Source organism: Gigantopelta aegis, chromosome 2 (genome assembly GCF_016097555.1).
Source record: "Gigantopelta aegis isolate Gae_Host chromosome 2, Gae_host_genome, whole genome shotgun sequence".
Taxonomy (NCBI): domain Eukaryota; kingdom Metazoa; phylum Mollusca; class Gastropoda; order Neomphalida; family Peltospiridae; genus Gigantopelta; species Gigantopelta aegis.
The window spans coordinates 49,044,596-49,067,619 of NC_054700.1; the positions used below are offsets into that span (position 1 = coordinate 49,044,596).

At 42.3% G+C, this 23,024-nt stretch overlaps 1 protein-coding gene across 2 annotated transcripts in view; it reads left to right on the forward strand.

Moving 5' to 3' along the window:
- The first annotated feature begins 1,218 nt into the window (after positions 1-1,218).
- LOC121378794 (gonadotropin-releasing hormone receptor-like) overlaps positions 1,219-23,024 on the forward strand; it is a 29,909-nt gene continuing 8,103 nt past the window's right edge. Inside the window, exons 1-4 of one of the 2 annotated variants that reach the window (XM_041507127.1) lie at positions 1,219-1,377; positions 5,359-5,416; positions 14,416-14,558; positions 18,759-18,942. In XM_041507127.1, the coding sequence (XP_041363061.1) occupies positions 5,401-5,416; positions 14,416-14,558; positions 18,759-18,942 (343 nt within the window). In that variant the 5' untranslated portion in view covers positions 1,219-1,377; positions 5,359-5,400. Of the gene's footprint in view, positions 1,378-5,358; positions 5,417-13,903; positions 14,559-18,758; positions 18,943-23,024 lie in introns of those variants that run through there. The other variant, XM_041507120.1, reaches the window with a different exon arrangement.

A 23,024-nucleotide genomic window follows, 5' to 3' on the forward strand; every position in this document is an offset into this window, starting at 1 on the left:
GGTGTATCCTTTTTTAAACTATCGATAAGGGGGAAAAAAACCAATCTAAATTATGAAACATGACTACGTTTGTAGGTAAAATAGGTCATGTGATTACTAACACCCATGTATATTAATCAATGTCATCTTTACTGCCTAACATTAATATTGGGGGTGGGGCGAACCGACAAATAGTTGGGGGCGAACTGGCTTGGAGGGTAAACGTCTGGTACCCAAGCCATTGACGATAATTTGTTTCAAAAAGTCATAATAAAGTTTATGTAAATTCACAGACATTGTACTCCACAGTGATAATCACTTCTAAAACAAATATTAATACAAAATAATAATTTAAAAAAAAATTCGATCTGCACATCAGTTTCTACTTATTTTTATTTCGTTTCATAATTAATGCAAGTTGAATACGCTGTATTTTGATGTTATTTGTTTATTTTTAATTGTGTACGAAAACGACTTGCTAGACTGGTTTCCTTTTTCACGTAGGACCCTATTTACGTGTGGCGTCACCTGGCGTTGACTTTACCTCGAAGCCCCATACTTTCCTTGCCCCGGGCGCTGGCAACCCACGCTACGCCACTGCGCCCAAACGTCATCTTGCATTTTGCCTACACAAATAATGAACTCGTTTATGACCTGGGAAAATTTTAGTTGTGGATCCATGGGGTAGACATGACATTTTTTTAAAAATGCAGACCCTTTTTGCAGTATATCTACTACTTTGTTGGAAAACACGAATTTAAATCACCATAATTTTTTTTAAATTTTAAAGTGCATTTCGACTTGTCCAAATCAGGCTAGTAGGACTGGGGTTACGCCCCCCCCCCCCCCCCCCCCACACACACACTTGTGAGACTTTTTTTTTTATCACATTAATTTTTACCATTGTAACCCAAAATCTGATATAGAGTTTGAACCCGATCCATCAGTGCCCCCGCCCCCTCCACACACACACACACTCCCAAAGCAAATATAGGGAATTGACCCATAATTAGCCCGAGTACTCTGACTGTAAGAGAGCTAGACGGACATTTGGACATAAACACACTCTGCGTGTTTATGTCCAAATGTCCGTCTAGCTCTCTTACAGTCAGAGTACTCGGGCTAACCCATAATATAGTGTTTTTAACTATATAGGTTAACATTGTCGCCTATAGGAGTTTATTTGGTACAGTACAACCGTGTGTCGGTATACCGGAAACGGTAGTTTACAAACTTTATCAAGTTTATTCGTTCTTTCTTTTAAAAGTTAAAAGTTTGTTTTGTTTAACGACAGTACTAGAGCACATTGATTTATTAATAATTGGCTTTAGATATCAAATTTCTGCTAAAGGAGCTGTGAAAAAAAAAAAAAAAAACAGACGCAGATTTACGTGCAAAGTAAGTTAGTAGTATTTCTACGACCGGCTTCGTGAAATGGAGTAAACGTACACGTAGAGGTAGACGTAGACGTACGACAGGTGTAAGTTTTACACATAAACGTAAATTTACGATGTTTAGTGAAATAGGCCCCAGATTGGGGCTCGATCGGAAAGAAGGAAATATTTTATTTGACTACGCACTCAACACATTTTATTACGGCTATATGGCAATCTAATTAAACTTAGCTCCACTATTACATGTGGATCTAACAGCAGCCAGGTGGAGCTCATGTCCACCAATCAAAACCTTACTTTCATAATCATGCCAGTGATTTGAAAATAATTTGAAAACATTCCGAATTATCCTGAGGGTATACGACATGTTTCATGTGAATTACAAATGCCTTATTTAGACCAGTAGATCTAATTTTAATCAGATTGCTAACAACACTGCGTAGTCTCCAATGTCCAGGTAACATTTAGTCTGTAAATAATAATTTAAACATCGACCAATCACACTTCGCCTTTTATAACGTTATTTGGGAGCATACAAATTCTAAAAATATCGGGCGAGTCTATTTTAGTGGCCGCAGTACAGCGAACCATACCAATACGTACGGGATGGGTTATCAGTCTTCAATTTTACATTACAAATTATTTATTTATTAAAAAAATCAAAACCTAAATCAGTCTTCAGTTTTACATTACAAATTATTTATTTTATAAAAGAAAACATGTTTTAAGGCATTCGTAATTCACACGAAACATCGTAGACCCTCAGGATAATTCGGAATGTTTTCAAATTATTTTTAAATCACTTGCATGATTCTGCAAGTAAGGTTTTGATTGGTGGACATGAGCTCCAACTGGCTGCTGTTAGATCCACATGTAATAGTGGAGCTAATTTTAATTAGATTGGGTTATATGGTGTCAGACATATGATTAAGGACCACACAGATATAGCGAGAGGAAACCCGCGGTCGCCACTTCATTGGTTACTATTTTTGATTAGTAGCAATGGATGTTGTATATGCACCATCCCACAGACAGGACAGAACATACCACGGCCTTTGTTACACCAGTTGTGGAGCATTGGCTGGAACGAAAAATAGCCCAATGGGGTCACCGACGGGAATCGATCTTAAACCGACCGCGCATCAAGCGAGCGCTTTACCGGTTCGTTGGGTTGCAGGATCGATAATCCTGAGTGAATTCGGTCTTTTTACCAGTACCACACGGTTGGTATATAAAAAGCCGATGTAGATCTGCATGGGAGGCACAATCTCTATTGGGGAAGTGTGTGTGTGTGGGGTGGGGGGGGGGGGGGGGGGGGGGGGTGGGGGGGGGGGGGGGGGGGCAGAGTACAAGCTATATTTTCATCTTTATAGGACTGTCACGGGGATCCTATAATACCCGTAACTGAATGAAACACGATTATCCAAATATCTCTCCTAACTGTATATCTTTTAGATCTCTCTGTATCGGGCAGTTATACCCGCGTGGCTCGTCTAGGTATGACCAGAGATAAGATCTTATATATAAAGTATAAGTAATATAGCACGTTTAGTTCACTAGAAAACACAACAAAAACACAATACACTTTGAAATCTGTATTGATACTACGCTGACAAATGTACTGCCGCAGTAGTTAATTAACAACAACAAATAATAACAACCCAGAACTGATCACTTAATTAGTAAATCTCTAGGTGTCTAGTTTACACAATATTCTAATCACTTCACCGTGACACAACACCCACACGTGTGATAATTGAGAAACACTTCCAGGGGAACTTAATTAATAAAAGAATTACAACTCTATTCCTAACTGGTTAATTTTTAATTAACCCTTAACTGCTCATTCAGTAACCTTGTAATACAGTTTTAATACTGGTACCTATCACAATAAAGACAATAACCTACAGTTTACCTAGGCCAGACTTGCTGACGCCTAGTCGCCAAAAGCCGCACTCCGGTCGTAAAAAGCCGCATAGCTCGCGGAGGTGTTACGTAACAAGTTACTGGGTCACATCGCCCTCACGCAACAAAATTAAGGCTGGGTGTGCATTAGGCACAGCTCGACCACGGTCGCGCGGAGGTATTACGTAACAAAGTGCCCACCTGGGCTTAAGTGCATATTGGAACTGCACACGGCCCTCTAAAACAATTAATATCGCCATAGGCGAAAACAAAATTAAGAGCATGTTCCGTCACAAGGACGTACATTTTCGTTCTCAGGTGGGGCGACGCCACACCCCCACCCGGTTACTAAAGGCCTACAATATCCAGTGGGTGGGTCACAGCCTCTATTTGGCAGTGGGGGTGGGGGAGGGGCAAAATCTATATTTTTATCTTCATATATAGTAGGACCAAAAACGTACATTTTCGTCCTCGAGGGGGGGGAGGGGGGGGGGGGGGGGGGCGCACAGGCCGTAGTTTAATGTTATTTCCTAAGACATATTTGTTCGTACGTACAAAATGATTTGGAGATACCGACATTAATATTATAAGCAAGAAAATATATTTAATATTTAATACTAGTCGTTACAATATCTTTCTATTCGAAAACATCTTTTATTAAAGGGACATACACTAAGGCATATTTTGTTACTATTATGGCCGTTTTTGATAACTGAAATCATACTTTACTTAGATTGAATGGTTTAGATTATTAATTTCCGTACATTCGAAATGTTTTTGGTCATCCTAGTGTTTTTAATATCACAAAATGCATTTTGTCATATTTTTAAAAACGCACATGCGTCTGAGAAATAACAGTTATGGAGTCGCGTTTTAGTCTATTTTAGAGGGTATTTCACTATTTCAAAGTCAAAGACTCATGTTTCACTCAATTGTAACTTTATCCAAATGTGTTACAGGTTTGTAGATTAATTAAACTTAGTGTTAATTTTCACGGATCTGTCACTTTAATTAATTAGTTCATTAATTAGTTCATCCATCTATTAATTCATTCCAACTTATGTTCGTGCTTATATCCAATTAAGGTTCAAGCACGCTATCCTGGGCAAACACCTCAGATGTCTGGGCTGTGTCCAGGACATTGTGGGTAGTGGTTAGTTGTTAGTGCTTAATGAAAGCGAGGTCGGTGTAGTGGCTATATACACCTGCCCATTGAATTGTTAACACTCTCTCTCGGTGGCAGCCAGTACCGGGAGGCGAACCCAATACCTACCAGCCTGATGTAAGATGGCTTAAAGCACAAAACCACCGAGGCCGGTCCCTTTAATATCAACATGGCATGCACATATACGAAATGAGTACCGTGGCTTACGAAGATGACGAGTGTTCTATGCTTTGCAGTATCAGCTTACGTCTTCAACGCCAATTTATCTCAAATAATTGAAAGGCTGTTCCAAGATGGATCTTATTATGGAGGGAGCGGGTGGGGTTGGGGGTTGCGGAAGGCACACTAATTATAATGTTATTCCTGATAGGCGTGCTACGTTTTTTTTTCAATGCATCCTTGGTTAAAAATAAAACACAAAATCTACAGTAGGATGTTGGTACCTCGTCTCCTCCACGATTGATAAGTTTTGGAAGAGCCAGGGGAGTATTAACATTCCATCGTAAGCAAAAACCATTGATGGCGACTGACATATTAGTTTCCGAGTGTGCTATTGTTCTCATTTTAGATCTTGTGGGTTTTTTTGGGTGGGTTTTTTGGGGTGATGTACGAGTACTGAGAGGAAAAAATCAGTCTCTCACGCTACCAATCACGTTCGCTTCGTACTCATTAAACTATTGTGTTGGCGTGTTTTCCTTAAAAACCATTAAAAATCAGCCACTGAAAACCAACAATATCTGGCTATCAAGTGACAAAAAACTACAGCTTTTCTGAACAGAACAAAACAACGCACATAAATCTGTCCATAGAATACCAGTGAAGTGTTGCTATTTTCTGTGTTTTCTTGTTGTTTTTCTGGGGATTTTAATTTACTCTTTTTTTTTAAATATAATTATAATTATTTTGTTTTTGTAGTGGTTACGCCATCAGACTTGGACTCAACCAGGGCGAGTTGCAATGGTTCAAAAGATAGGTATTAAACCACTAACCATTAATCCAATGCCCTGAACTGACAACCCAGATAGTTGAGGTGCGTGTCCAGGACAACGTACTTGAACATGAATTGGATAACGGTACGGAAATACTAGTAAGTTGAAATGAAATGAACAGTCTCGTTTTAGCCTAAAAAAATGCACACTAAGTTTAATTAATCTACAAACAGGTAACTCAATTGGATAAAGTTACAATTGAGTGAAACACGAGTCTGTGACTTTGAAATGGTGAAATACCCTCTAAAAATAGACTAAAACTTAACTCCATAACTGTTATTTCTCAGACGCACGTGCGTTTTTAAAAATCTAAGAAATGCATTTTGTGATATTAAAAACACCAGGATGACCAAAAACACTTTGAATGTACAAAAATTGATAATCTAAACCACAAAATCTAAGTAAAGTATGATTTCAGTTATCAAACACGGCCATAATAGTAAAAAATATGTCTTAGTGTTTAAAAACTAGGGTATGTCCCTTTAAAGAGAAAAACAGTTAAAAAAAACAACAAAAAAACACCTCCCCGCCCCGAACTTTTACTGAAAATGAATAGCTTTTCCACCCCAACTCACGTATCATTCAAAATGTTTTAATGTGCATGATACGTTGTTTTACCCGTGGGAAGGTATAAAATTCCTTGCTGCTAGTGGAAAAATGCAGCTAATTTTCCCTTTAAGATGTCTCTTTCAGAATTTACGAATGTTTGGCATCCAATAGTGGATGCTCGTTTCAGCCAGTGCACCACGACTGGTATATCAAAGGCCGTGGTATGTACTACCCTGTCTGTGGGATGATGCATATAAAAGATCCCTTGCTGCTAATCGAAAAGAGTAGCCCATGAAGTGGCGACAGCGGGTTTCCTCTCTCAATATCTGCGTGGTCCTTAACCATATGTCCGACGCCATATAACCGTAAATAAAATGTGTTGAGTGCGTCGTTAAATAAAACATTTCTTTCTTTCCAATAGTTGATGAGTGGGCGTGACGTAGCTCAGTGGTAAAGCGCTCGCTTGGTGTGCGGTCAGTGGGATCGATCCCCGTCGGTGGGCCCATTGGGCTATTTCTCGTTGCACACAAATAGTGACTCACGAATGGTATATTAAGGCCGTAGTATGTGCTGTCCTGCCCGTGAAGTGCATATAAAAAAAATCCCTTGTTGCTAAATATGAAAAAAATTACAATATGTCAAAAATTACCAAATATTTGACATCCAAAAGCCGATGTTAAAGTTTTAAAAATCAATCTGCTCTAGTGGTATTGTTAAACAAAACAAACTTTAACAACCGAATCCGCTACATGTTTCCATTAGTAGCAAGGGATATTTTATATGCACCATCCCACAGACATGATAGCACATACCACGGCATTTTATATACCCGTAGTGGTGCACCGTCTGGAACGATAGATAGACAAATGGGCCAAACGACGGGGATCGAACCCACACCGACCGCACATCAGGAGAGCGCTTTACCACTGGGCTACGTCCCAACGTGAGGATGGGGATGGGGGTGGGGGTGAGGGGGGGGGGTCACACTAACCCTAGATTCATTTCAACTTAGTTTCGTGCTTATATCCAATTAAGGTCCAAGCACGCTGTCCTGGGCACACACCTCAGCTATCTAGGCTGTTTGTCCAGGACAGTGGGTTAGTTGTTAGTTGGTTAGTGTTTAGTGAGAGAGAACAGGGTGTAGTGTTGGAGCCGGTACCGGGCTCCGAACCCTGTACCTATCAGCCTGTAGTCCGATGGCTTAACCACTGCGCCACTGAGGCTGGTATACCCCTAGAACTTATTCCAGGGAAGCAGGTGTTTTTCAAACACTCTCACATTTCAAGAGAAGACAATGAGGACAAACGTTTTCCAGGCATCTACGATGTTCCGCAATTAGCTACATCTCCGTCATCGCCAGGACCATCACAAGGATATTTCAAGGAAACATATTTTTTTCTTCTTTAAAATTGTAAAGAATCACAAACACACACAGAGTTGAGAACAAGAACTGAGTGTTTCTGACGATCAAAGCTATTATAAAATATCGCACTTTGTTTTCCTTTTGTATTTTTGTTTGCTGTTAGATGCACAAAAGTATTTTCTGTTTTCAATGTGCGTAATAATAGAGAAATGTCAGGACATTTGAAATAAGAACCCCCCCTCCCCCCACCACACACACACACAAATATATCAAATAAGAAAACCAATGCCACCACAAATAATATTTTAAAGCCTCCTTACAGTACATAATACCTGTCATATGATGCATTCGAAATTAGTATATATCTATTATAGCATGTAACCATATTTTTACTGGACAATGTTTACGATAAATCGGATGGGTGACGTACACGAGATGAGAACCCAGTACCTACTAGATTAAAGGCCAATGACAACGACTACACGACGAGGGCCAATATTGTGCATGGCCCAAAAGCGTCCACCTCCCCCACCCCCACGGGGGAAATGCGTGACAGCCACATATAATAGGCTACTCCTAGAGAAATTCGCACCTCAGGTGAGCGCTCTACTACGAGCTACATCCCCAATCCGACCGAATCAATAGGGGCGGAAGATAGATCAGTGATAAAACGATCTGCCCATGCGCGATCAGTCTAGGATCGATCCCTGTCGATGAGCCCAGTGGGTTATTTCTCATTCCAGCCAGTGCACCAATGCTGTGTTACACAGACCGTGGTATGTACTATCCTGCCTGTGGGATAGTGATTATAACAGATAGATCTCTTGCTGCTAATCGAAAATAATAGCCTATAATGGCGTGGCGAAAGCGGGTTTCCTCTCTCATTATCCGTGTCCGACGCCGTATAACCGTAAAACTAAAATGTGTTGTGTGCGTCGTTAAATAAAACATTTCTTCCTCCCTTCCGTTCGAATTAGCAATCAGTAGTAAGTCATCAGCTGTGCACAAGGGCGGACCCAGAAAATATTTTAGGGAGGAAACTAGGGACAAAATGACACATGAACCAACTCCCTGAAAAGATTACTTCAATTAAAAGTAAGCCATTACCCCCCCCCCCCCCCCAAAAAAAAAAAAAAAAAAAAAAAAAATAATAATAATAATAAAAATAAAAATGACACTTTAACTCGTTAGCGGGGTGTGAGTGGGGGAACCCCACCCCAATCCGCTCCCTTGGATCCATCCTTGGTGCGACTTTTTCTTTTTTGAATATGAGGTTGATACCGTGGGCTTAAATAAATAATAAAAAAAAAAAAAAAAAAAAAAAAGTGAGTTATTATAATCTTAGTGCGTTACAGGCTTTAGAGTAATACAGCATATTGTTCAGTGTGTTAGGTCTTGACAAATTTCGACGACGGACTGTAATGTAATCAGATTGTAGGCAGTTTAATATGCTTAATATCGATCTACGGCAACGACTGAGTCCAATCTACATGATACCTTTATTGACAGTGCATGTAAAAGTGTGTCGGTTCAGTAAAGAGACCAGTCAGTTTACTTTTTACCTCCAAGAAGAAGACAAAAATCAAAAAATTAAAGTTTGTTTTGCTTAACGATACCAATAGAGCCAGGGCTTCTAGATTATGATAGCCCCACTCTAATGGTTGGTGATATTCAATGTTGGGCTAGTAAATAAATACTATTGCCTACCCGACGACTAGTGAATATTTTTGGTTAAATTTTGCAGTTAAGTCTATTTTGTAAATATGAAAATCCTGCCCACCCCCAACCCAATATCAGTGTTTTAAGCTCTATTTCCCTCTTTAGGTGACATTTGATTATTACTAATATTATTTAGTAAAATTGTATTAACTATAGTAAAGTAGGACTAGTGAATTTTTAATCGTGGCTAGTACATTTTTTAAATCACTGATCCCATGGCTAGTGGATTTAATACAAATTCTAGAAGCCCTGTCAGAGCACATTGATTTATTAATAATCGGCTGTTGGATGTCAGACATTTGGTAATGTTGACATAATAGTCTTAGAGAGAAAACCTGTCACGTTGTTTAATTAATAGCAATGGATCTTTTATATGCACCACCACACAGACAAGATAACATATACCACGGCCTTTAATATAGCAGTCGTTGTGCAAAGGCTGAAATGAGAAATAACCCAAAGGGTCCACTGACGGGGATCGATCTCAGACCGACCGCGCATCAAGCGTTTTGGAAGTACGATTTTTTCCTCACAGGTTTATTTTCAAAATGTTTCTTATATTGTAATTTCGCCTCACCGTATTATGACATCATTCAATAATATCACTAATACACAATCCAAACACAACTACAGCTTTAAGAAACTCACATTCTCACTTCACCATATTACAATATCATTTACTAATTCGAAATACAAACGCAACTACAGTTTTAAGAATCTCACATTCTCACTTCACCATATTACAATATATTATCATTTACTAATTCGAAATACAAACACAACTACAGTTTTAAGAAACTCACAGTTCCACCTCCCCATATTGTGAACTAGCTTACTAATGCAAAATAGAAACACAACTGCAGTTTGAATAAAACTCGCTTCACCATATTGTGTCAGCATTAGTTAATGCAAACTACATGACTCTGTCTCTAACGTACAATTGCAATTATATCCTTGGTATTCCTTACCAATGTTATTTTGTTAATTTGAGCCATGGATAAACATCTGCTAGTGCTTTAAATAGCCTATATGGTGACCATGATTTCAGGAGGAATGAAAACACTAAGTATTACGAGAAAATACAAAATTACAACAGGCGCGTTATCAAGTAGGAGAGTGATGGCGAGCCCAATCCACTGGAGAAGACTGCCATAATAAATAATGCATTTACGGTGTACATTTGAATGCTGCGTAGAATACTGAGTTCCCTTTCCCGCACCCTCCCTAGAAAAATTCCGTATTCGCCCCAGAAACATTATATGTTTACTTGTAACCGACATGATAACCACTGGGGTGGCCAGGATTTTATATTGATGAAGGAGGAGACAACCCATTGGGCGAGGGGTGGGGGGAGACAACTAACACTGTATGTGTGTATGATTTTATAAAATTGAATACAAACAAAAGTTTAATTACGGAGGGGGGAAATCGACCCCGTGCCCCTCCCCCTCATTACGCCACTGCTGATAACACTGTTATTTCACTAATACATATTTTAAAGATATTTAATTAAGCTAGGGTCTACGGACTATATAATAAATACACTGACCTGTCTTGGTGATATCCATATGCCTTCTGTCGAACTTTAGGTATTGAAACAGCAGCTGGATGTTGTAGATACTGGGTTCGGATCCCAGTCGAGCCATGGGATTTTTAATCCAGATACCGACTCCAAACCCTGAGTGAGTGCTCCGCAAGGCTCAATGGGTAGGTGTAAATCGCTTGCACCAACCAGTGATCCATAACTGGTTCAACAAAGGCCATGGTTTGTGATATCCTGCCTGTGGGAAGCGCAAATAAAATATCCCTTGCCGCTAATCGGAAAGAGTAGCCCATGTAGTGGCGACAGCGGGTTTCCTCTCAAAATCTGTGTGGTCCTTAACCATATGTCTGACGCCATATACCGTAAATAAAATGTGTTGAGTGCGTCGTTAAATAAAACATTTCTTTCTTTTTTTATTGGCTATGTTTCTCCTCATCCCTTTCTGTTCACTGAATATTTCATATGGTATGGAAATCTTTGACACATTTCATGCACCTAGTTCATTAAAGTTGCTCATTCTGAGCAAATACGGGTGTTGCTTAATTAATTTCCATATGTATATTGTCACGGGGATTCTATAATACCCGTAACTGAATTAAACACGGTTATCAAAATATCTCTCCTAACTGTATATCTATTAGATCTCTCTGTATCGAGCAGTATTACCCGCTGTGGCTCGTCTCTAGGTATGATCAGAGATACGATCTTATATAAAGTATATTTATTATAGCACGTTTAGTTCACTAGAAAACACAACAAAAACACAATACACTTTGGAATCTGTATTAACCTACGCTGACAAATGTACTGCCGCAGTAGTTAATTAATAACAACAATAATATCAACCCAGAACTGATCACTTAGTTAGTTAATCTCTAGGTGTCTAGTTTACACAATATGCTAATCACTACACCGTGACACAACACCCACACGTGTGATAATTGAGAAACGCTTCTAGGGGAACTTAATTAATAAAGGAATTACAACACTATTCCTAACTGGTTAATTTTTAATTAACCCTTACTACTCGTTCAATAACGTGTGATAATTGAGAAACGCTGCCAGGAGAACTTAATTAATAAAGGAATTACAACACTATTCCTAACTAGTTAATTTTTAATTAACCCTTAACTACTCATTCAGTAACCTTGTAACACAGAATTAATACTGGTACCTATCACAATAAAGACAATAACCTAGAGTTTACCTAGGTCTTCTAGGGTGACTGGCTAAGCTTTATATTACCAAATACTCGTATAAATGTAGAACAGTAAGACTACGATTTACTTCGTCAGATGACCGAAGACACTGTCTTAAGAATATTGGTATAATACAGTATTAAAATATGTAAAGTCACATCAATCACATCAAGGTTATAAAACAGAGCAGAAAAATATATTTACCATAGTCCAAACGGACAACGTTCCCCCGGGATACCTTCCTATGGTTCTCCTAGATATCTCTAAACCCTAGCTATTTATTTAAAACTCTCAGAGACAGCGAATATCGCCTGGGGGTACAACGCGGTACCTCACCTATCATCTGATATTCTACCTCTCCCAGAGTCGGTATATTTTTCTCTGATCGTCAGACTGGCTGTCGCCATCGTCGCCAAATCACGGTTGTAAAAACCGCACTCGCGGAGGTATTACGTAACTACTCGCCACATGGCCTCCGCACCTGGCTGGGTGTGTATTAGAAGTATAGCTCGAGGACCGTCGCGCAGAAGTATTACGTAACAAGTTGCCCACCTGGCCTAAGTGCAATGAAACTGCATACGGCCCTCTAACACAATTAATATCGCCACAGGCGAAAACAAAATTAAGAGCATGTTCCGTCACATATATATAAAAACCATCGCTGCTGCTACAAAGTGGTGGGCACATGCCCCTCTTGGCAAAACATGAATGTTCATGTTGTTGAGGAAGTCCTGTGTTATCCTTGCAGTATGTCTAGCGTTTTGTCATGCTGGAAGAGTATACCGCGTGGCTGCTGTTGAATACATGGCAACAGAACGGGTCGCAAAACTTCATCTCGATACCTCTGTGCATTAAGGTTACCTTGAATAATAACAAGCCTCGTTTTCAAGTCCCCACAGATTCCTCCCCAGGCCATGACACCACCTCCTCCAAACGCTTGAACGTCCTGGAAACAGTTCTGCACTACACGTTCTCCTTGACGTCTGTATACCACAGGTACCCCCAAACAGAAACCCGTAATACGAATGCTATAGTTACATATACTATATAACGTTACTATAATATATTTGACGTTCTTGTCTGGGGATACCTGTGCTGTATACACGCTGTCGACCATCAGCTCTGAACAGGCAAAACCTGCTCTCATCACTGAATACAACTCGTCGCCAGTCTTGCACTATGCCTCCTGGCCCATATCAATCTGTAATGTCGGTGTTGTTGCGTTAACGTAACTCCACGGTAGGGTCGACGTGCTCGAATACCATGTTCCCGTAATCGTCTTGACACGGTCGGTCGACTAACACGATGTCCTAACGCCGTTGATGCCGATGTAGTCACGGGGAGGAAGCGATTTCGGAGATGAAGAATGCGCAAGTAACGGTCTTGAATGGGCGTGGTCACACGCGGTCTTCCACTCCTAGCCCTGTCAGTTATCTGTCCTGTCTGTCGAAAACGTTCCATCAACCTGGTTATGGTAGCATGGGTACAAGCGAATGTTCTTGCAATGTGGTCATGCGTGGCTCCCAGCTTGGCCATACCAATGGCTCTCTCTCTCTGTGCTGCTGACAAACGAGGCATTTTTTGTGTGCTTTCGGGTATTGTGTTACTAACGTGCAGTTTTAAGAGATTTTTATACCAGTTTAGCACGTGCATTTCGTTATATGGGTGCAGATGTCCTTATAGCAATATGCAAGTTTTTAAATGAAAATGTACACTTTCACCGGCTTTAGGTAATTGGATACATTTGGTTGTACTTGGGCGACATTTTTAACCACCATTTCATTTCCATAATCCAAATTATAAAGGAATTGAAATACATTTTTTGGTATACTTTCTTTTGGACGTCAGTATATATTGTATTGACGGGGAAGGCTCACAGGAATCATATTGTGGTTTCTACTAGCCTGCCCTTTAAGCATAACATAATAATATGCACATGTACTTGAAACGGCCAGTTAGTGCATTCCTGCTTAATAGTGCCACACGATAAGTATGTAATGAAACTAAATGCCCAATTTGCAGAAATTGCCGTGGCACGCATACGCTAGTATAACGACCACATCAGCTCCGCACAAAATAGTTTTCTGGCAGATTTAGCACAACCATATTGGTATAGCAGACGTTGATCGAACAACCAACAAACGGCTGGACAATAACAACAACAAACAACCAACAAACGACTGGGACAACAACAACAACAACAACCAACCAACACACGATTGGACAATTCTTTTCAATTCAATTTAATTTATTGCCCTATACCAAATAGAGACCAAAAGAAAAGAAAAGAAAAAAGAAGAAGAGAGAGAAAAAAAAAGGAAGAAAGAAGGACGATGACGCTGCCGATGCTTCAAAACGACCACAAACGTGATATCGTGGTCTACTCTTGCGTCCTCTACTTCGGAGTCATCGCCAACATCGTCGTGCTGTACTCGCTGTGGAGAACATGGCGCCAGGGGTCACGTGGCCAATACTTTTTCCTGCACCTGAGCATCTCCAACTTGCTGGCCCTGTGTCTGTATCTCGGTACCCGGATTGCCGTCACCGCCACGGTCATGTGGGTTGCCGGGATCGCCGCCTGTAAAGTCGTCATGTTCTTTTCGTTGCTAGGCGTGTTGCTGGTCAACTACACGGTGGTCGCGTTCAGCGTGGACAACGCAATCGGGATAGTGACGAAATCCGACGGTAAAACACGAAGACACGTCCTGCAGGTTCTGGCGTGGATCTTTGCGATTGCTATTTGTAGTACTCAGGTAAACGTGTCTTGTAGAATTATAGTGCACACATTCCATTAGGTTAGTTTTCATTTATTTCTGGGGGTGCTAAAGGCTCATAAAGCCTAGAGTAGATGCGGTGCGTTCGTGCGATCCGACTGTTGCATCTGATGTGTCTGCGGCTTGCGTTTTGGGCATACACGCCATATACGATTATGTCATTGCGACTGGCCGCATGCGCTTTACAGACGCACGCATCGCACACATACAGTCTAGACGCTCTCGCTGACACTAATGTATTTCGGGTTGGTTTTTTTTGTTTTTTTTTTTTTTTTTTTTTTTAGGGGGGGGGGGGGGGGGGGTATCCGGACCGCACGCACACGCTGCATCCAGTCTATATGAGCCTTATTTTGCAGCACGGTTTGGAGTGGGAGGGGTTAGCCTCCGTGACCTCCATAAAATGTGTGAAATCAATTTTGTTTTATAATGAACCCCTGTAGTAACCTCTAACACCGGCCTCGGTGGTGCAGTGGTTAATCCGTCGAACATATTGCTAGTAGGTACTGGGTTCGCCTTCCGGTACCGGCTCCCACTCATTGCGAGTTTAACGACTCAAGGGGTAGATGTAAGGCCACCACACCGACTTCTCTCACTGACCAACTAACCACTAACCATCAGTCTGTCCTGGACAGACAGTCCAGATAGGTGAGGTGTGTGCCCAGGGCAGAATGCTTGAATTGGATATAAGCAAGAAAAAAAATACAAAAGAAAGAAAAAAAAATGAAAAAATCGTTAATGTCGCCCAAAACGTCTGCTGTCGTCTTTAGAGACACGCCGATTGGGAAAATGCAGATTTTGTAAGGTTTACTTTGTTTCGTTTTCAAATGTACGCCTTCCAGGGGCGGGATATTGCCTAGTGGTAAAATTTCGCCTGATGCACGGTCATTCTGGGATCGATCCCCGTCGGTGGCCCATTGGGTTATTTCGCGTTCACGACTGTTATATCAAAGGCATGCGTTATCCAGCCTATGGGTTGGTGCATATAAAAGATTCCTTGCAACTAATGGGAAAATTTAGCGGGTTTCCTCTCTTAAGACTTTGTCAAAATTACCAAATGTTTGACATCCAATATCCGATTATTAATAAATCAATGTGCTCTAGTGGTGTCGTTAAACAATACAAACTTAACTCTTTTTTATTCAAAGTTAAGGCAATACTCACTGGCGTAGCCAGGATGTTATATGGGGGGGGGGGGGGCAACCCATATTGAGGGGTGGGAGTGGGTAACCCACACTTTGTATGTATACTAGTATATGTATGATGTTATAAAATGTAAGACAGTAAAAAAAACCCAAAAGAAACAAAGGTGTTATATATATATATATATATATACACGAAACCATGACGGTCCACCCCCCCCCCCCTCCCGCAATCAAACCTTTGTTCCTTACTTGTTTATACTGTCTTACATTTTATAACATCATACATATACTAGTATACATATACATGGTATACCTCTGCTGCCATTCATACATTTTATGATTACAGTCATCCAGTTATTACTGCATCTACCTCTACTGGGATAATAAAAGACAGATTGGATTAAAAGTATATCGCAATGCACATTAACCGAATTTAGTGTCTTAATGTGGAAATGCAAATGATTCGAATCTAATTATAGGTTTACACGCAGCTCTTCAAATGACTTCACAACGCATGGCCAAATTAGTTGGATAAAAGGATCGCCCGAATTTCGGTATTGAACGAACAGTTTTGCTATTTTGTTCAATGTTTTCCGAGTAGTGGGGAGATAGATGCATCTTCCCAAGCCAAGTTATCATTCCGTATAGCATGCAGTATACGATACCATAGCTTGTAAAGATGGGGGACACAATAAGAGATATTAAATTAACAGAATATGTCTCTACACTCAAGGCCACCATTCTGTTTTAAACGAGGGGTACAAACTTGCAAACCAACCTTAATGTAACTGGTCTAGTAACTAAGCGGTATTATTATTTTTACTCTTAAAGTACACATTACTTTCAGCTTGTGCTTCAAATTATTGATTTTGACAAATCCAGTGCGTTTCTGATCGACCTGGTGTTTGTAATATGCAAAGGTACGTCTTCCAAAAACTAGGGTAGGTGCCTTTAAGAATCACGATGCAAATATTTTGTTTGGTTATGAATTGTTCCAGTGTAGAGTTTCATTAAACTGTGTACGTTTTGTTGGTGTGAATATAAATATATAGAGAGAGCACATTGATTTGTTAATCATCGGCTATTGGATGTCAACCATTTGGTTAGAAATAGCCCAAATGAGCCCACTGACGGGGATCGACCCTAGACCGACCGTGCATCAGGCGAGCGCTTTACCCTTGTGATACGTCCCGCCCCTCCAAGCCACGTGAAATAAATGTTTTGTTCATAACATTGATATAAAGACCTATTTGCATGTAATTATATTGGACCCCCGAAGAAAAACTATGGGATTTAAATACATGTATATATATTCTCATCGGGAGTCTGTGCAGGGGTCAAGGGTGGGGTTCGACCTCTCTCCAAAATAATTTTCTCTTGTTTAATTGTATATCCCAGGCGAGCATGACGCGACCCCCCACCCCCACCCCCCACCCCCCAAAAAACGTATTTCGCCACAATCTAGACCCCCACCCACCCCACCCTGCACACGCGCCTGGCCCAAACCTGTGTCTAGGACAACCACTCTGTCTCTGTTCATTTGAAATGACTGGAAAGGCCCAAAATGAGACTTTAAAAGTGAATGAAGAACATGACTTACGATTATGTGTACTGTCAACAACATCTTAACATTTCAAACAGGTCTTCTTTCTTGTTCCCCGTCAGTGGGCCCATTGTGCTATGTCTCGCTCCAGCTAGTGCACCACGACTGGTGTATCAAAGACCGTGGTATGTGCTATCCTGTCTATGGGATGGTGCATATAAAAAGATATCTTGCTGCTAATCGAAAAGAGTAGCCCATGACCCATGAAGTGGCGATAGCGGGTTTCCTCCCTCAGTATATGTGTGGTCCTTAACCATATGTCCGACGCCATATAACCGTAAATCAAATGTGTTGAGTGTGTCGTTAAATAAACCATTTCCTTCCTTCTTTGGCAAATAAAGGTAGTATATGTTGGATTGGGAAAACTATATCAAACAAAACATCGGCGAGTTGGTCAACTCCGTCATGACAGTTGGTAGTCTGATTCTAGCATTACGCATACGGGTTTGACGTAAAGACTTGTACACCGCACGTGGACAAATACCTCGATTCGTCTCTTTTAGCGTTCGCTTGATGCACGGTCGGTCTACGATCGATCCCCGTCGATGGACCCATTGGGCTATTTCTCGTCCCAGCCAGTGCTCCACAACCGGTGTAACAAAGGCCGTGGTATGTACTGTCCTGGCTGTGGGATGGTGCATATAAAAGATCCCTTGCTAACAAAAAGAGTAGCCCATGAAGTGGCGACAGCGAGTTTCCTTTCTCAATATCTGTATGATCCTCAACCATATGTCTGATGCCATATAAGCGTAAATAAAATGCGTTGAGTGCATTGTTAAATAAAACATTTCCTTCTTTCATTCCTTCTCTTTTCAGCGAATATGCCGTTCAGTGAAGTAAAGCACCAAAAACTTTCTAATCGATGGCGTAACAAACATGTTGATGGTCCTCTGGTCCAATCATCCATCTGTATGCATTGTTATCACATATATCGGCTATACCATGTTTTGTTTCTTGTTTTCAACAAGGGGCTGGGCATAGCCCAGTGGTAAAGGGCTCGCTCGATGCTGGTCGGTCTGGGATCGATCCCCGTCGGTGGATCCATTGGGCTATTTCTCGTTCCAGCCAGTGCACCACGACTGGTATATCAAAGGCCGTGGTATGCACTACACTGTCAGTGGGATGGTGCATATAAAAGATCCCTTGCTGCTAATCAAAAAGAGTAGCCCATGAAGTGTCGACAGCGGGTTTCCTCTCTCAATATCTTTGTGATCCTCAACCATATGTCTGATGCCATATAACCGTAAATAAAATGCGTTGAGTGCATCTTTAAATAAAACATTTCCTTCCTTCTTTTTTTAGCGAATATGCCGTTCAGTGAAGTAAAGCACCAAAAACTTTCTAATCGATGACGTAACAAACATGTTGATGGTCCTCTATGCATTGTTATCACATATATCGGCTATACCATGTTTTGTTTCTTGTTTTCAACAGCCCTATTTCTACAATGTCCTTACATTTTGGTTTGATCCAGACTATTCATACTGCGTCGCTATGCTCCCCCATGCAGCGGAGGAAGCGTATCACTGGAGCATGATAGCCGGACTCTACCTGTTTCCAATCGTGACAATTGTAGTGGCCAACGCAGTCGCTGTTGTCATGTGGGCAGCAAACAGAAGTAAGATACCCGGGCCTACCCGGAGTACTCTGCCGTTCGAGAGGTAGACGGACATTTGTATTGTTATGATGGCTCTCTCAGACGGTTATGACGGCTCTCTCAGACGGTTATGATCGCTCTCAGACGGTTAAGATCGCTCTCTCAGACGTTTATGATGGCTCTCTCAGACTGTTAAGATGGCTCTCTTAGACGGTTAAGATCGCTCTCTCAGACGGTTAAAATCGCTCTCTCAGATGGTTATGATGGCTCTCTCAGACGGTTATGATGGCTCTCTCAGACGGTTATGATGGCTCTCTCAGACGGTTATGATGGCTCTCTCAGACGGTTATGATGGCTCTCTCGGATGGTTATGATGGCTCTCTCAGACGGTTATGATGGCTCTCTCAGACGGTTATGATGGCTCTCTCAGACGGTTATGATCGCTCTCTCAGACGGTTATGATCGCTCTCTCAGACGGTTATGATGGCTCTCTCAGACGGTTATGATGGCTCTCTCAGACGGTTATGATGGCTCTCTCAGACGGTTATGATGGCTCTCTCAGACGGTTATGATGGCTCTCTCAGACGGTTATGATGGCTCTCTCAGACGGTTATGATGGCTCTCTCAGACGGTTATGATGGCTCTCTCAGACGGTTATGATGGCTCTCTCAGACGGTTATGATGGCTCTCTCAGATGGCTCTCTCAGACGATTATGATCGCTCTCTCAGACGGTTATGATGGCTCTCTCAGACGGTTATGATGGCTCTCTCAGACGGTTATGATGGCTCTCTCAGATGGCTCTCTCAGACGGTTATGATGGCTCTCTCAGACGGTTATGATGGCTCTCTCAGACGGTTATGATCGCTCTCTCAGACGGTTATGATGGCTCTCTCAGACGGTTATGATGGCTCTCTCAGACGGTTATGATGGCTCTCTCAGACGGTTATGATGGCTCTCTCAGACGGTTATGATGGCTCTCTCAGACGGTTATGATGGCTCTCTCAGATGGCTCTCTCAGACGATTATGATCGCTCTCTCAGACGGTTATGATGGCTCTCTCAGACGGTTATGATGGCTCTCTCAGACGGTTATGATGGCTCTCTCAGATGGCTCTCTCAGACGATTATGATCGCTCTCTCAGACGGTTATGATGGCTCTCTCAGACGGTTATGATGGCTCTCTCAGACGGTTATGATCGCTCTCTCAGACGGTTATGATGGCTCTCTCAGACGGTTATGATGGCTCTCTCAGATGGTTATGATCTCTCTCAGACGGTTATGATGGCTCTCTCAGACGGTTATGATGGCTCTCTCAGACGGTTATGATGGCTCTCTCAGACGGTTATGATGGCTCTCTCAGACGGTTATGATCGCTCTCTCAGACGGTTATGATGGCTCTCTCAGACGGTTATGATGATCGCTCTCTCAGACGGTTATGATGGCTCTCTCAGACGGTTATGATGGCTCTCTCAGACGGTTATGATGGTTGGCTCTCTCTCAGACGGTTATGATCGCTCTCTCAGACGGTTATGATGGCTCTCTCAGACGGTTATGATGGCTCTCTCAGACGGTTATGATGGCTCTCTCAGACGGTTATGATGGCTCTCTCAGACGGTTATGATGGCTCTCTCAGACGGTTATGATCGCTCTCTCAGACGGTTATGATGGCTCTCTCAGACGGTTATGATGGCTCTCTCAGACGGTTATGATCGCTCTCTCACTGGTTATGGGGGAGCTCTCATAACTCTCTCAGACGGTTATGATTTGTCTCAGCTCTCGCTCTCTCAGAGTTATGATCGCTCTCTCAGACGGTTATGGGCTCTCTCAGACGGTTATGATGGCTCTCTCAGACGGTTATGATGGCTCTCTCAGACGGTTATGATGGCTCTCTCAGACGGTTATGATGGCTCTCTCAGAAGGTTATGATGGCTCTCTCAGACGGTTATGATGGCTCTCTCACACGGTTATGATCGCTCTCTCAGACGGTTATGATGGCTCTCTCAGACGGTTATGATGGCTCTCTCAGACGGTTATGACCGCTCTCTCAGACGGTTATGATCGCTCTCTCAGACGGTTATGATGGCTCTCTCAGACGGTTATGATGGCTCTCTCAGACGGTTATGATGGCTCTTACGGTTATGATGGCTCTCTCAGACGGTTATGATGGCTCTCTCAGACGGTTATGATGGCTCTCTCAGTCATGTGGCTCTCTGATGGCTCTCTCAGACGGTTATGATCGCTCTCTCAGACGGTTATGATGGCTCTCTCAGACGGTTATGATGGCTCTCTCAGACGGTTATGATGGCTCTCTCAGACGGTTATGATGGCTCTCTCAGACGGTTATGATGGCTCTCTCAGACGGTTATGATGGCTCTCTCAGACGGTTATGCGCTCTCTCAGACGGTTATGATGGCTCTCTCAGACGGAACTTTGTCTCTCTCAGACGGTTATGATGGCTCTCTCAGACGGTTATGATGGCTCTCTCAGACGGTTATGATGGCTCTCTCAGACGGTTATGATGGCTCTCTCAGACGGTTATGATGGCTCTCTCAGATGGTTATGACAGCTCTCTCAGACGGTTATGATGGCTCTCTCAGACGGTTATGATGGCTCTCTCAGACGAGTAGTATGATGGCTCTCTCAGACGGTTATGATGGCTCTCTCAGACGGTTATGATGGCTCTCTCAGACGGTTATGATGGCTCTCTCAGACGGTTATGATGGCTCTCTCAGACGGTTATGATGGCTCTCTCAGACGGTTATGATGGCTCTCTCAGAGATGATGGCTCTCTCAGACGGTTATGATGGCTCTCTCAGACGGTTATGATGGCTCTCTCAGACGGTTATGATGGCTCTCTATCAGACGGTTATGATGGCTGAACATGGCTCTCTCAGACGGTTATGATGGCTCTCTCAGATGGTTATGATGGCTCTCTCAGACGGTTATGATGGCTCTCTCAGACGGTTATGATGGCTCTCTCAGACGGTTATGATGGCTCTCTCAGACGGTTATGATCGCTCTCTCAGACGGTTATGATGGCTCTCTCAGACGGTTATGATGGCTCTCTCAGACGGTTATGATGGCTCTCTCAGACGGTTATTATTATGATGGCTCTCTCAATGTGATGCTCTCTCAGGTTATGATGGCGAGATGGTTATACACTCTGTCAGACGGTTATGATGGCTCTCTCAGACGTTATGATACGGTTATGATGGCTCTCTGAACAGTTATGATGGCTCTCTCAGACGGTTATGATGGCTCTCTCAGACGGTATGATGAGACGGTTATGATGGCTCTCTCAGACGGTTATGATGGAGATTATGATGGCTCTCTCAGACGGTTATGATCGCTCTCTCGGTTATGATGGCTCTCTCAGACGGTTATGATGGCTCTCTCAGACGGTTATGATGGCTCTCTCAGACGGTTATGATGCTCTCTCAGACGGTTATGATGGCTCTCTAGACGGTTATGTGGCTCTCTCAGACGGTTATGATGGCTCTCTACAGATAGTATACACAATCGCTCTCTCAGACGGTTATGATGGCTCTCTCAGACGGTTATGATGGCTCTCTCAGATGGTTATGATCGCTCTCTCAGACGGTTATGATGGCTCTCTCAGACGGTTATGATGGCTCTCTCAGACGGTTATGATCGCTCTCTCAGATGGTTATGATCGCTCTCTCAGACGGTTATGATGGCTCTCTCAGACGGTTATGATGGCTCTCTCAGACGGTTATGATGGCTCTCTCAGACGGATTATGATGTGCTCTCTCAGAACTGATGGCTCTCTCAGACGGTTATGATGGCTCTCTGTGACGGTTATGATTGCTCTCGAGATAGCTCTCTAGACGGTTAATGGCTCTCTCAGACGGTTTGATGTCTCTCGAGTTATGAGCTCTCTCAGACGGTTATGATGGCTCTCTCAGACGGTTATGATGGCTCTCTCAGACGGTTATGATGGCTCTCTCAGACGGTTATGATGGCTCTCTCAGACGGTTATGATGGCTCTCTCAGACGGTTATGATGGCTCTCTCAGATAGTATGATGGCTCTCTCAGACGGTTATGATGGCTCTCTCAGACGGTTATGATGGCTCTCTCAGAC